The following is a 15,720-nucleotide window of genomic DNA, read 5'->3' as shown; positions in this document are numbered from 1 at the left end:
TCATTACAGGGTATAGGAAGCATCTAGAGCAGAGGTATCAAACTCAAAGTATCTGGGGGCCACTGGCCAAGTGTTCTCCCATGGGGTCCACTTGAACTGAGTGAGTGCTCCAAAACTGGATATACTAGGAAATGGAAGTGACATTTATCCAAGTAGTAGTGAATAGTGGGAGTTGTAACCCACAATAGACATACACAGTTGTAGATTTATCTTGTGAGTGATCATCTTATAACTGTATAGCAAGCAACGTAAAAAGTGACATTTACCCAACGCAGTGTGTGGTAGGAGTCTACACTGGATGCTTTGTCTTAATATTTGTCTTGTGAGTGCCTATATAGAATATCAACTAGTTAAACCTCTTACAACCCTAATAAAAATTGACAGCTCAAAGTAATGGTTTACCTATTAAACAAGGGAGGGCCAGATAAAACTATCTTGAGGGCCGCTTTTGGCCCTGGGGCCTGTACTTTGAGACCACTGGTCTAGAGGCTGTTATTTCTGCTAAAAGAGGCTCTTCTAAATATTGATGTTATATTTCTGTTGGGTGCCCAAATTTATGCACCTGTCTAATTTTACCGTGTCCTTCAGTTATTTGATAGATCAAAATGAAATTGCTGATCCACACCCAATTATTTATAAATGAAAATCATGGAAATTGTCAGGGGTGCCTAAACTTTTGCATACAACTGTGTATATATATATATATATATATATATATATTCATATTTTCATGTCCGGATAGCGAACATGAGAATATGCAATCGAGTTTGTATGCAAATTGACTTCTATGGGAGAATAATTGAAAAGGCACGTGATATACCAACATCGGCTTTTTGCGCTCGTCGGGTTAGCACCGTAGGAACAAGTGATTTGTGTTTCCAAACAGTCTATGCAAAATATCTTCAGCAGAAGTTTATTTTGTCAGGAACCATACATAAATAAATTAATTTTAATTATTCATATATATATATATGTATAGTGTATATATTTGTCATTTAGCCTCAGAATTGTTTTTTATAATGTAATGTTAATCCAATAGAAAATATATTTCTGCATACTGCAATGCTCTTGTTATTTTAATATACAGTATATGTCTAATATATTTCAACACTAATGGGTATAAAAGTGCAGATGGACAGAGTAGCAGAACCAATTTATATTCCAAATTTTCTAGCTCCTTTCTTGTAGAATGGTCAATATTTAGGAGAGCAAGAGATGAAACAGTGTCATTCTCTGAGACAAGGGCAGGGATGTATTATGTGTATATCAATGGGTTCAGTCACCTCTCTGGGAAACCAATTATTTGGTGTAATTTTAAAATGACCTTTTTTAGATACTATATTAGACCTACTAATTTTCTACATAAATTGCGAGATGTTGCAAAGTGAAAAGAATATATACATTTTATCTTTTGGTTTACACTACTTGATATTGAGTACTATAGACACATTCTAATGATGGCGTTTTGTGAAGCTGAACTCAGGAAAATGTGGATCAGAAATGTTTGTGTGAAATATTTAGAAAATAACGACCCCTGTGCTGCTATTTACGCTGTTTGCCCTAGAAAAGGGCACAAAAAACATGTTTGTTTTGTACTATGTTTCTTCTTCTTCTTCTTCTGCATTGCAAGTGGTGGCATTTTCGTATATTATTATTGCATCTCTGCAAAGCAAAGTTATTTATACTTTGAGTGGGTAGCTCGCAGAAAAAGAAAGTATGTTTGTGTATATGCAATGTGGGCCAAACAACTAGCTATATAGCACACTGAAAGGGTGAAATGGCACAGCAGCCAAAGAGTTAAGGAAGAGGAGGAGTGCAGTACTCTGCCTGGTCACATGACTCCCAGTAACAAAGCTCCAAGCTGTGGATGGGAAACACCTCCCTGCACTGGAAACCACAAGGCAAAGAGCGGAGGAAACAGAGAGACTGAAAGTGCAGGGACTGAGTGGGGGAAATATGTATAAGTGGCTTCTGAAGGGTGATTCCTAGTGTGCCCAGCCGTATGGTACAGCGGAAGACACAGGAGGACTGAAACCTCCCTCAGCAGCCTGTCCCGGTGTTTGACCTGACTGGTGACCCAAATCCTTTTTTGTGTGTGATTGAAAACTAAGGACCTGCAATGTCTTCATCACAACCCAGGAAAGGCTTCTACAGGCAGGAGGTCAATAAAACCACCTGGGAGGTGAAGGAGAGGTACAGAGAGCTGCTGGCTGTGGGATCTGGCGCTTATGGCACTGTTTGGTGAGTTTACACCTCTCATTTAAACCCCATGGTAACCAGAAGGGAGATGCAGTATACAGGGGAACCATTTATGATACAACACCGGTATATTGCTGTCCTCACTGACACGCGCAATAGCATCACTTGTGATATACATACTGCTAGCTATGGGTGCAGGACAGACTCTATCATACAAAATGACACGTGTCTACCTGGGTGACAACTAAGGATGAAAGAATGCAAGCTCTGTGGAAAGAAGGTCCTTCAGGGCCTGATTCTGACACCTGTGGAGTGGTTATCTGACCCTTTATCTCATTGCAAGCATGTGCATGACTATACATGTTTGTGATAAATAGCTTTCAAACAACACCACAGTAGAACTAACACTTATGGCCAATTTACTTTGTTTCTGTTATGTTTTATATTCGTCTAATTGTGTCACATCTTTATAGAAGTCCACAGCTATTTTTTATATTCTATATATTGCTGGCCTTATGCTTGTTTATTTTATATATGTAGAGTATACGTTCAGAGTGTCACTTTTTACAGATTGGTGATCTGAATTGTAAATATTTTCTATTGTATAGGTATGTACTACATACCAAGTATATACAGTAGATTACATTGGTCTGAGTGGTTTACTATAGAATAAACAGTGTTGCCTTATCAACAAGATACTAATTATATGTCAGATTAAGTCTTATTAGATAGGAATCCCAGCTCTTGAATTACTTTCTATCAGTTATTTTTAAAGAACTGTGGTTCTTGCAGAATTTATATGCTTTGCTCATTTTCTATTATTTATAAGGTTACCTAGTTTGTTTATTTTTGAGGATTTAAAAGCAGTTTTGCCAGTAGAGAGAGAACTCATTTTTCTTCTTGACCCATCTGCCCCTTTTTGCCCCAAATGTCCAACCAAAGACCTTGGCAGTCTGGCAGATTACAGAAAATTAAAGTCTTGGTCAAAATGTACTGTATGATCACGTAATAAGTGTAATGTTGTGCTTAGCAAATTTTTTTTTTTTTTTAATATTTTTCTTGAGGTTTAATATCAGGTATACAGGTAATATGGAGCAGCAAGGTGATTACAATACAAGGGGACATAAAATACACCAAAATAATGCAAAAGACTGCATAATAAACATAAAGACAATACATTTCTTCCCTTTCAATGTTGGAGAATGAACCAAAAAAAAAAATCCTAATAAGAAAGTCAATCAGTAAACCAATTAAACTGTAACTTTCTGAGTGGCACAAGAGGCCACTTTTGGACCTCCATACGCTGTGGAACTACTATAGCAGCAGAAAGTACTCTGAAATAAAGGAGAGCACTCATGGGTCTCCTATGGCAAACCTCTCTTTTGTAATATTAAAGTAGGCTTTAAGATTATCCAATACAGGGAGGGAGTGGCTACTGATAAAACCATTTGTCTGTCAATCTAGTGCAGTGCTTCCTGTGCCAACATAAATCCCTACTGATCTAACATTGAAATTCAGCATTTCATAAGTTAAGTAGTGGTAGTGATGTGATTATATGAGGCTTCACTGATTTCAAAGGAGCATGCATAGCTCAACCAAACCTAGGTACTATAAGGCTGTAATATACAGGATAGAAATCATCACCTACAGTATGATGTTGTTTGGGAGGGAAAGCTCAGCTTCTTATAAAAACATTAAACTATCTCCTCTGCCATGTTGTTTCCAATATCTAATGTAAGTGGATTTTCATGAATGGTTTAAATTATTATGAGTAACAATGTCTCATTATGATGCACTGCAATTGCAGGAGCATAAGACATTAAAGGGACACTGAACCCAATTTTTTTCTTTCGTGATTCAGATAGAGCATTCACTTTTAAGCAACTTTCTAATTTACTCCTATTATCAATTTTTCTTTGTTCTCGTGCTATCTTTATTTTAAAAAGAAGGCATCTAGGCTTTTTTTTAGTTTAGAACTCTGGATAGCACGTTTTTTATTGGTGGATTATTTTATTCACCAATCAGCAAGAACAACCCAGGTTGTTCACCAAAAATGGGCCGGCATCTAAACTGACATTCTTGCATTTCAAATAAAGATACCAAGAGAATGAAGAAAATGTGATAATAGGAGTAAATTAGAAAGTTGCTTAAAATGTCATGCTCTATCTGAATCACGAAATAAATAAATTGGGTTCAGTGTCCCTTTAAGGAAGGAGCATTCCACTGCTATATTACCCTAACACAAATATCAAGTTATCATAGATTTAGTAAGGTACAGTCCACAAAACTTTACACATACTCAGTGTTCAACTGAATGAGTTGGATGGCATAGAATGCTAAGTTAACAGTTGAGCTAGCAAAATAATTTTAAATTACTCTTCTTTATGGAGTGAATCTGAACCAGCACCACAGGGCAGTGATGAAGAATCTTGGCACTCCAGATGTTTCAAACTACATTTCCCATGATGCTCAACTGTATTTCAAAGTGCCTAAGCATCATGTGAAATGTAGTTCTGAAAACATCTGGAGTGCCAAGGTTCACCATCACTGCCTTAGGGGTGTGTTACAGCTGTCAGCTAGCTGGTGGTGTAAGTGGGTGTTATAGATGAGGAGCGGATTTGAGTCATTTGTGGATCATGTGACCAGGATATTGCTGTCCAACTTCATTGGTTCTGTTGGTCAGATTCTAAGTCTTACATGATGGTTGGCTGTATAGAAAACAAATGAATCTGTATAATGTAGTACATTTACTTTATTTACCAGCATAGCCCAAAGCATACAGTCTCCACACACCTTTGCAGTACTGCAATTAAAGGGATCCAAAAGTCCCTTCAACAAACAAACTCCTATAAACAGTTGACAATTTAAAAGGATGTTAAACAAAGGATGTTTTATTGTTGTAATAAAGGAAGCACTAAGCAGTTGTTTATACTTAATGGAAATCATTGCACTATGTATTATTCAACATTTTAAATGGATTTTACCTATTTTCGAGCAGCGTCCATTACTGAAGGATTATTTAGCTTGATTTCATAAAACTTCTAGAGTAACATGAGATGGCTTACTGTAATATGAATAGAAAAGATAACTGGGAGTTAGATTTACACATGCTCAGAATACTATGTAACATGACTTTCCAACATGTTAGCTCTCTTATTACAATGAGTACAGGGGCTACACTGAGAATTGTTTTTTTCTTTTTATGTTTACTTTGATGTAACATTTGTTTTTACCAAAGGATCACTGTTTAAAGGGACAGTGTACACCAATTGTCATATAACTGCATGTAACAGACACTACTATAAAGAATAATATGCACAGATACTGATCTAAAAATCCAGTATAAAACCGTTTCAAAACTTACTTAGAAGCTCCCAGTTTAGCTGTTAAAAAGGTAGCTGGAACACCCACTGCAAGTGGGGAAAACAAACACCCCCCCCCCTTCCTCTGCATATAAAAAAAAAGACTCTTTACACAAACAGGAGCAAGCTGGAGTAGGTATACATCAGTATTCTCCTAAAACTTTGGGGCTTGGTTAGGAGTCTGAAAAGCAGCACAATGTTATTTAAAAATAAGCAAACAATATGTTAAAAAAACAAAAATAAAAAACTGTATGGGCTGTATAAATGGATCATCTACAAAACATTTATGCAAAGAAAAATCTAGTGTATAATGTCCCTTAAATGACCCTTTAAAGGTATACTAAAGCCACATTTTTTTTCTTCTTTCATGATTCAGATAGAGCATGCAATTTTAAAACCACTTTCTTATTTACTCCTATTATCAATTTTTCTTCTCTTGCTATCTTTATTTGAAAATGGGTTCAGCACATGGGTAGGGCTTGCTGATGGGTTTGCTACATTTAGTCACCAAGTACTGAAACAAAAATGGGCCGGCTCTGAAGTTTACATTCCTTCTTTTTCAAATAAAGATAGCATGAGAATGAAGAAACATTGATAATAGGAGTAAATTAGAAAGTTGCTTTAAATTGCATGCTCTTTCTGAATCATTCAAGGAAAAAAATGTGGGTTTAGTATCCCTTTAAGAGCTAAAAAGCAAACACCATTTGATGTCCGTTTCCTTTGCAGTCTTTGAAAACCTTGAACCTGCAGCTGCCTCTGGACCACAAAAAGCATGTTGCAGTAAATCACGGTTGCATGAGTTCTGGATTGGCTATAAATGTTGCTGCAGTCCATCCAAAACCGATATGGTTGTTATTCACAGAGTGGGCATGGGTTCTGAATCTTTAAAGGGATAGTAAAGTCAAAATTAAACTTTTAATATTCATATAGAGCATGCAATTTTAAACAACTTTACAATTTACTTCTATTATATAATTTTTTTATTCTCATGGTATCCTTTGTTAAAGTTGACTCAGGAGCGGAGGCTAGCTGGTGATTTTTGGCTGCACGTATATGCTTCTTCGTATTGGCTTACCAATGTTTTCAGCTAGCTTTCCAGTAGTGCATTGCTGCTCCTTCATTAAAGGATACCAAGAGAATGAAGCAAAATTGATAAAAGTAAAGTTGTTTAAAAATGTATCTGAATCATGATAGAACATTTTTGGGTTTAATATAGCTTTAAAAGGTGGAACTTATAACATTGACATACCAATGTATTTTGTTTTTAAAACTTTTTTTTTTAGGATTTTCTCTGTTTAAATTTTTTTTTTTTATGAAAAATTAGAAATGAAAAAACTGAGATCCATAAAAACATTATAGGGAGGCATATAGGGGTAAAAAAATCCTGACATCTAGGAAATTCTTTAAAAAACCAAAACAACTATTTTTGCCTCTTAAATGTTTTAGAAAATATAATGTATCTCTGTATAGGTCCCCTGACTGTACCATACCAAATACCCATCATTAACACACAGCTATACAAAGTATATGATCTCTTTGGTGTTTTTATCTCCTGTTAAGTTGCAGGAGTACTTGGTGTGTAAAATATCTTTAAAATGAGTAGGGGTCATTTTAGCCTTACAAGCAAAATAATCTGGCCTTGCAGTAACTTGTTTTCCAGATTCCATAATTACCCTTTACGTCTCATCTATTTATTTATTTTTACCTTGTCCTTCCGTATTTCCGGCGCTATAGTCTTATTTTCATGGCTTTTATGCCCTGTCGGATTTTTGGAATTTGTTTAGATTGCCAACATTGTTGGTTCTTTTTTTTATTTTATTTTTTTTTTTTGCATCTCATTTAAAATCTCAATAAAATCAGATCTCGTTATGTTATCACTTTGTGTACACACATACACGTGGCACCTTATCTTATAGTTGTCTGCAAATCAAAACTCAATACTTGAGAGAACACTGGAAAATGAACATTTTATTACTTAACTATCCTGCACTCCACTGGGTGTGTAATTTATTCTGCTTTCTGTGCTTACTTAGGCTTATCAATAGTTTATACTTAAAGGGACATGAAAGCCAATTTTTTTTTTTTTCTTTCATAATTTAGAAAGAGCATGTCATTTTAAACAACTTTCTAATTTACTTCTATTATCTAATTTGCTTCATTCTGTTGATATAACTTGCTGAAAAGCATATCTAGATATGCTCAGTAGCTGCTGATTGGTTGCTGCACCTAGAGGCCTTGTGTGATTGGCTCACACATGTGCACTGCTATTTCTTCAACAAAGGATATCTAAAGAATTGAGCAAATTAGATAATAGAAGTAAATTGGAAAGTTGTTTAAAATTGCATGCCCTATCTGAATCATGAAAGTTTAATTTTGACTAGACTGTCCCTTTTTAAAGGGACAGTCTACACAAAAATGGTTATTGTTTAAAAAGATAGATAATGCCTTTACTAACCATTCCCCAGCTTTGCACAACCAATATTGTTATATTAATATCTCTAAATTTCTGCCTGTTTCTAAGCCACTATAGACAGCCTCTTATGCTTTTTTATTTGCTTTTCACAACAGGAGTGCTGTCATCTAGTGCTCCATCTAATTTTATAACATTGCAGCAGTTTTTCAACACACATGCACACTCCTGAGCTTATATCTCTACTTTTCAACAAAGAATAACAAGAAAACAAAATTTAATACAATTTTAAACAACTTTCCAATTTACTTGTATGTTCTATCTGAATCATGAAAGAGAAAAAATGGGGTTTATGTCCCTTTTTAAAGGGACACTGAACCCAATTTTTTTTTTCATGATTCAGATAGAGCATGCAATTTTAAGCAACTTTCTAATTTACTCCTATTATCAATTTTTCTTTATTCTCTTGCTATCTTTATTTGAAAAGCAAAAATGGAAGTTGAGAAGCCGGCCCAATTTTGGTTCACAACCTGGGTTGTCCTTGCTGATTGGACAGCACCAATAAACAAGTGCTGTCCAGGGTCTGAACCAAACATTGGCTGGCTCCTTAGCTTCGATGCCCTTTTTCAAATAAAGAAAGCATGAGAACGAAGAAAAATTGATAATAGGAGTAAATTAGAAAGTTGCTTAAAATTGCATGTTCTCTGAATCATGAAAGAAAAAAATTTGGGTTTAGTGTCCCTTTTAATTCTGTTCCATAGGTGTTGAATTTTTGGACAACCCCACATAGAGTGTATTATATTGGCCTTAGGAAAGTTACATCTGGAGCAGGCATATAGCTGATTCTTCTTCCATTTGAATAGTATTGCTGGAGTAATGTATACTTTATTTAGCAGTTTGGTATGGGATTCTAGACCATTGATTTTGTGACTAAATTAAGAATTTTAAAATTGGTTCTAAATCCTCAAAATCCTTTTGACTATTTTTGGGCAATATTATTAGTTTGTTTTAAACCAAATGCCAACCTGAGAATCTTATAACAGAAATTGAGACTATCCCGGCTTTATGGACTTTTAAAGCATTATCTATTAGGGCCCAATTACTTCAAATTCAAATTACCTTTTTAGTTATTAAAAAAAAAAAAAAAAAAGAGCATCTTTGCAGATCATATGGAAAAAAATCTTGGTTAACCAGATTATATTCCTGCTGAAGAAGTTAAAAAGGTTTTAATTTTTTTTTACAATATGGGTCGAACAGTTGTAGGCCAAACCCTTGTCCTTCCAATTATCATACACTTTAGAATATAACCCCATTGGAAAGTTTGGGTGACCCTTGATGGTTAAATAACGAGAGTCTTGAAACTTTATTTGCAGTTCCTTGCAAAAATTTTGCTAGGCAACAATAACGTTCTTAAATACTTGCATTCTACTTGTATGCATTGGTAAAGTAAAACTCAGACACTGTATCAAAGCTTTTATGGAAAATGGCCAAGTCCTATATTTCTTCAATATTAAGCATAGATGTGTAGCTAGAATCCGTCATCCAATCTGCCCAATTTTTAATTAGGCATGTTCAGTTATTTTATCTGAAAGATGGGGAGTGACAGACCTCCACATGCTATTGAGGGTGTTAGTATGAACATTCTAATCATTCTAATTTTAGCTGATAATATTGGGTGAAATTATTATGTCCACGCTGAAAGATCTCTCAATTTTGCAAATAAGATCAGTGTATTTTAAATTTATATTATTTTCCATGATTTTTTTTTCTGCTACAGTCATAAGGTGTGCATATAAAAAGATTGTGTACATTTTAGATAGTCAGTTAGCATCTTTCTTCTCTTCATAACTACAGCTATACATCTTACAGTTCTTGCATCACGTCTCATGCTATTTCTTTGTAGCAGAACGCCGGTGTCCAGCTGTCTCTTCTAGTGCCTTGATGCACACTTTTTGTTTTTAGAGACTAGAAAGCCTGTATGCACTAGAACAGGGATATTTACACTATACTGAGTGTGCAAAAGACGAATCATCACTTACCACTATAACTATAAAATTGCCTTTAAGTGAAGGAGACCCAAATCAACTTGTAAGCAATGCCATGCTGGATGACGGTGCTGATAATGCATATACCGAAGACCCTTACAGCCTTAGCGTCATGCAGATGGGGAAAGGTACCGACATCCCTGGCTTAATGAAACCCATACCTACCCTGACGTGGTTACACTACAAGCTTGGCCCTTGGATCATACGGTACTCTGGGAGATGATGAACCCCTTATCTCCTGATTAGTTTTCCTGGGCTGTATATGCTGTGCCAAGGATAGTCCTGCTTACCACATAATAGTGTATAGATGACATATCTATACACTGTATTATGTGGTACGCAAAACTATCCTTGGCACAGCATATACAGCCCAGGAAAACAAATCTCCTTCAGAGATGTCGGTACCTTCCCCATCTGCATGACGCCAAGTCTGTAAGGTTCTCCGGTATATGCATTATGAGTACCCACATCCAACATGGCATAGTTTACAAGTTGATTTGGGTCTCCTTCACTTAAAGGGACAGTCTACACCAGGATTTGTATTGCTTAAAAGATAGATAATCCTTTTATTACCCATTCCCCAGTTTTGCACAACCAACATTGTTATATTAATACACTTTTAACCTCTGTGATTATCTTGTATCTAAGCCTCTGCAAACTGCCCCTTTATTTCAGTTCTTTTGACAGACTTGCAGTTTAGCCAATCAGTGCCTGCTCCCAGATAACTTCATGTGCATGAGCACAGTGTTATCTATATGAAACACATGAACTAACACCCTCTAGTGGTGAAAAACTGTTAAAATGCATTTTGAAAAGAGGTGGCCTTCAAGGTCTAAGAAATTAGCATATGAACCTCCTAGGTTAAGCTTTCAACTAAGAATACCAAGAGAACAAAGCAAAATTGGTGATAAAAGTAAATTGGAAAATTGTTTAAAATTACATGCCCTATCTGAATCATGAAAGTTTATTTTGGACTAGACTGTACCTTTTTAAAGGCAATTTCATAGTTATAGTGGTAAGTGATGCTTCTTCTTTTGTACACTCAGTATAATGTAAATATCCCTGATCTAGTGCATACTGGCTTTCTAGTCTCTAAAAAAAAGTGTGCATCAAGGCACTAGAAGAGACAGCTGGTATGAGATGTGATGCAAGAACTGTAAGATGTATAGCTGTAGTTATGAAGAGATTTGTTTTCTAGTCTTACAAAACGGGGGGAGGGGGGGCGCTGCTAACTGAACATATTCTAACTGAACAAAAACCGCGCATTGCGCATGCAGGAGACATAGGAACATGCAGGATCGACAGGATCCTGTAGTGGAAGATTTGGGAGACGTCAGAGAAGGAGGGGTCAAGCGTCCATTTCAAAACGTCCAGATGAGAACTAGTAAGTGTATTTACTGGCAAAGTTTATTTAGATGAAAATTGGGCTACAGTTGGCTGTAAAAATCATTTAACTAATCTAAATAAGTAATAGTAATTTTTGGGTTGACTGTCCCTTTAACTTACAGCTACACAATGCATGCCTTCAACTAAACACACTGAGATACAAAGGTGACACAGGCCCTCTGTAATTTCCCTAGGCAAATACAAAACACGGAATTGGAATGTAGTCTCAATCCTGACTGAAAAGCTGTGAGCACCCAGGGCTGTGAGTTTTCCAGGGTCATAGGATGTGTACGCAGTTCGGTTCAAGTGTGCATTCCATTTCCATGTATGTATTTATGCCATTGAATTATTGTATAAATACTTAGCAAAGCTAGGAAAGTTTTCTGTCTTGCTTATCCCCAGAAGTACTCTGTATTCATTGTTACCAATGTACCAGGGAACTCTGGGTGAGATATGCAAATTAGATATACAATATTTCACACTTTTTGGTTCCACTTCCAAGTGTTGTGTTTATCCATAACAATCCCCAAAAAAATAAATTCTGGACAGCTGTTTTGAGTTTATTAATGCTCATTAGCAGAAGATAGGTTTCATTTGCTGCTTGGTGAAGCTTATTTCCAGAGAAAAAGTAATAAATAGGGCCAACGGGGACTCCTTGTCTCCTTTTTTTTTTTTTTTTTTTTTAAACAGTAATGGATCTAGTGTGATGCTGTATTAAATCCGACCATTTAACTTAGAACCTAACCCTTACTAATATAGGCTGTTGATATGTTACCGCATTCAGCGGAATAAGCAATATTACACTTAAGCAATCTGCGGCAATTGAGCCATCTCTGGGGGGGGCTAGCGTAAAGTGTTCCCATTCAGTGTAACAGTTTTTCTTTCATATATTAGTAAATATTGAACCGGCAAGCAAATTAGTTTTAGCCAGAATCGGTAAATAAATGCAATTACCGGTAATTATCTCCAGTTATTATTTGACTGCCAGCACAGATGGAAGAATTATATAATAGTGAACAATACCGTAATTCTTTACTATATCTAAGCTCACTCATACCGAGCATATAATTCTACTAATTTAGGATTTTGCTGTTTAGATTTTTAATCCTAGTGTTACCATACTGCATAGCTAAATATATTTTAAGCAATAACATTACTTACACCTAATATTACTAAAAGTATTGCTACTGCAGGTGTGCACTTCTGTAACTGCAATACCTATAGACAGTTGATAAGTTCTATTATTATATTAGCGTGTAAATTAATAAAACGCTTACTTGTGAAACTAGTGGATGAAGCCAGTAGAGGGAAACTTTATCTTTAACTGTATTAATTTTCTCTGTGAGAACCTCCAGTGTCTTTGGAGCCATTTCTACAGATGGTGGGAGCTATATAACAGTACATGATAGTGCTATTTATTACTATATTAAAGTGTATACTTGTACTGTATCTGTTATGCTACTATTTAATCTATTAGATCAGCACTGAATCGGTCAGCACTTTTATTGAATATTTAACCCCTTAACGACTGACGACGTGCAGGGTACGTCCTCTAAAAAATGTCAGTTAACGACCAAGGACGTACCCTGCACGTCCTCAGTCTGGAAAGCAGCTGGAAGCGATCCTGCTCGCTTCCAGCTGCTTTCCGGTTATTGCAGTGATGCCTCAACATCAAGGCATCCTGCAATAACACTTTCTGGCCATCCGATGCAGAGAGAGCCACTCTGTGGCCCTCTCTGCACCGGACATCGATGGCCGGTATCGTTGGTGGGTGGGAGCCGACTTGGGAGGCGGGTGGGCGGCCATCGGTGATCTCTGTAAGGTTGAGGGGGGCGGAGCTTTCGGGGGCGCGCACGCACGGGGGGTGGCGGGCGGGCGCGTGTACGGGGCGGGAGCGGGTGGGAACCGCTACACTACAGAAAAAGTTAGGAGTAAAAGTGTAATAAAAAATTAAATAAACTTTTTTTTTTAAAAAGCATCTAAGCGATCTGGAAGGGTGGGGGGTTGGTATTGGGGGGGGGGGGGGAAGCTACACTACAGAAAAGGGACATTTTTTTTTTTTTAATAAAAAAACATATTTTCACTAAAATGGGTACTGGCAGACAGCTGCCAGTACCCAAGATGGCGCACATTAAGTCAGAGGGGGAGGGTTAGAGAGCTGTTGGGTGGGGGATCAGTGAGGTTGGGGGCTAAGGGGGATCCTACACAGAAGCATATGTAAATATGCTAAAAAAAAGCCCAAATTTTTCTTTTATTTTAGTACTGGCAGAGTTTCTGCCAGTACTTAAGAGGGCGGGGACATTTGTGGGGTAGGGGAGGGAAGAGAGATGTTTGGGAGGGATCAGGGGGTCTGATGTTTCAGATGGGAGGCTGATCTCTACACTAAAGCTAAATTAACCCTGCAAGTTTAATACACGTGTGATGCGCAGCGCCATTTAGCAGCATTCTAATTACCAAAAAGCAACGCCAAAGTCATATATGTCTGCTATTTCTAAACAAAGGGGATCCCAGAGAAGCATTTACAACCATTTGTGCCATAATTGCACAAGCTGTTTGTAAATGATTTCAGTGAGAAACCTAAAATTGTGAAAAATTTAACGTTTTTTTTTAATTTGATCGCATTTGGCGGTGAAATGGTGGCATGAAATATACCAAAATGGGCCTAGATCAATACTTGGGGTTGTCTACTACACTACACTAAAGCTAAAAATACCCCAAAAAGCTCCTTACATGCTCCCTAATTAACCCCTTCACTGCTGGGCATAATACACGTGTGGTGCGCAGTGGCATTTAGCGGCCTTCTAATTACCAAAAAGCAATGCCAAAGCCATATGTCTGCTATTTCTGAACAAAGGGGATCCCAGAGAAGAATTTACAACCATTTATGCCATAATTGCACAAGCAGTTTGTAAATAATTTCAGTGAGAAACTGAGTGTTTGTGAAAAAATTTGTGAAAAAGTGAACGTTTTTTTGTATTTGATCGCATTTGGCGGTGAAATGGTGGCATGAAATATACCAAAATGGGCCTAGATCAATACTTTGGGATGTCTTCTAAAAAAAAATATATATATGTCAATGGATATTCAGGGATTCCTGAAAGATATCAGTGTCCCAATGTAACTAGCGCTAATTTTGAAAAAAAAAAATGTTTTGAAAATAGCAAAGTGCTACTTGTGTTTATGGCCCTATAAGTTACAAAAAAAGCAAAGAAGATGTAAACATTGGGTATTTCTAAACTCAGGACAAAATTTAGAAACTATTTAGCATGGGTGTTTTTTGGTGGTTGTAGATATGTAACAGATTTTGGGGTTCAAAGTTAGAAAAAGTGTGTTTTTTTCCATTTTTCCTCATATTTTATAAAAATTTTTTATAGTAAATGATAAGATATGATGAAAATAATGGTATTTTTAGAAAGTCCATTTAATGGCGAGAAAAACGGTATATAATATGTGTGGGTACAGTAAATGAGTAAGAGGAAAATTTCAGCTAAACACAAACACCGCAGAAATTTAAAAATAGCCTTGGTCCCAAACGGACAGAAAATGGAAAAGTGCTCTGGTCACTAAGGGGTTAAACCATAGATGAAACATGACCAATTGCTCTCCTTTATGCTTCTAAGTTGAATATATTTAAAGTGACCTCACTGTTCTCTTTTTTTTTTTTTAGTACTATCTCAGTACCACCAATGATGGCGATGCCCATTTTTCATCATTAACTAATAGAAACTTCAGCTAGTGTTTCCAATCCCCCCATCACATTTGCACAAATGAGGGGATTTGCATAATATAATAAACAGTCCTAACAACTCTGGTATCATTGAAAAATATTTACAAGGACACTGCTTACTATCTACAGTATAACAATATAGGCTTATTGCCTAAGTAAACGGACCTAACAGCAACATATGAGAATTTTCCCCTACTTTTGCCCCTCCTCCATATATGCTATTACAAACCGGGGCATTAGGCGACACTTATACTTTTTATAGGGCATTCCTATTGTTTCCCATCTCTGAGTTCCCCAGTTTCATTGCCAGTAATGTTATCTGTTACCCTGTGGCCCCTTACTAGATTTAGCCTATATTTGGGTGCCCTGCAATAGCATTGCAGGTTAGGTTTTTCATTTTCTATTACTTTAGGGTAATCACTTCCCATCCCAGAGATATTTTCCCTCTGGGTTATTACCCTTACTTGCCATCCACTCAGTTTACCACACTGTAGTTTTATCCTTACATTTTATTTTGTATTTATTAAAAGTTATGTTTTATCCCTACATCCTTCAGTTGGCTGGTCTCCAATTGTAGCTTCCCTTATACTC

At 36.5% G+C, this 15,720-nt stretch overlaps 1 protein-coding gene across 1 annotated transcript in view; it reads left to right on the top strand.

The window, feature by feature from the left end:
• The first annotated feature begins 1,874 nt into the window (after positions 1 to 1,874).
• MAPK12 (mitogen-activated protein kinase 12) overlaps positions 1,875 to 15,720 on the top strand; it is a 170,198-nt gene continuing 156,352 nt past the window's right edge. Inside the window, exon 1 of the mRNA XM_053716642.1 lies at positions 1,875 to 2,241. Coding sequence (XP_053572617.1) covers positions 2,120 to 2,241 — 122 coding nt within the window. The 5' untranslated portion in view covers positions 1,875 to 2,119. The remainder of the gene's footprint in view (positions 2,242 to 15,720) is intronic.

Source organism: Bombina bombina, chromosome 6 (assembly GCF_027579735.1).
Source record: "Bombina bombina isolate aBomBom1 chromosome 6, aBomBom1.pri, whole genome shotgun sequence".
Classification (NCBI taxonomy): Eukaryota; Metazoa; Chordata; class Amphibia; order Anura; family Bombinatoridae; genus Bombina; species Bombina bombina.
Note: the sequence above shows the minus strand (reverse complement) of the source record. Positions and strands in the feature narration are given on the sequence as shown.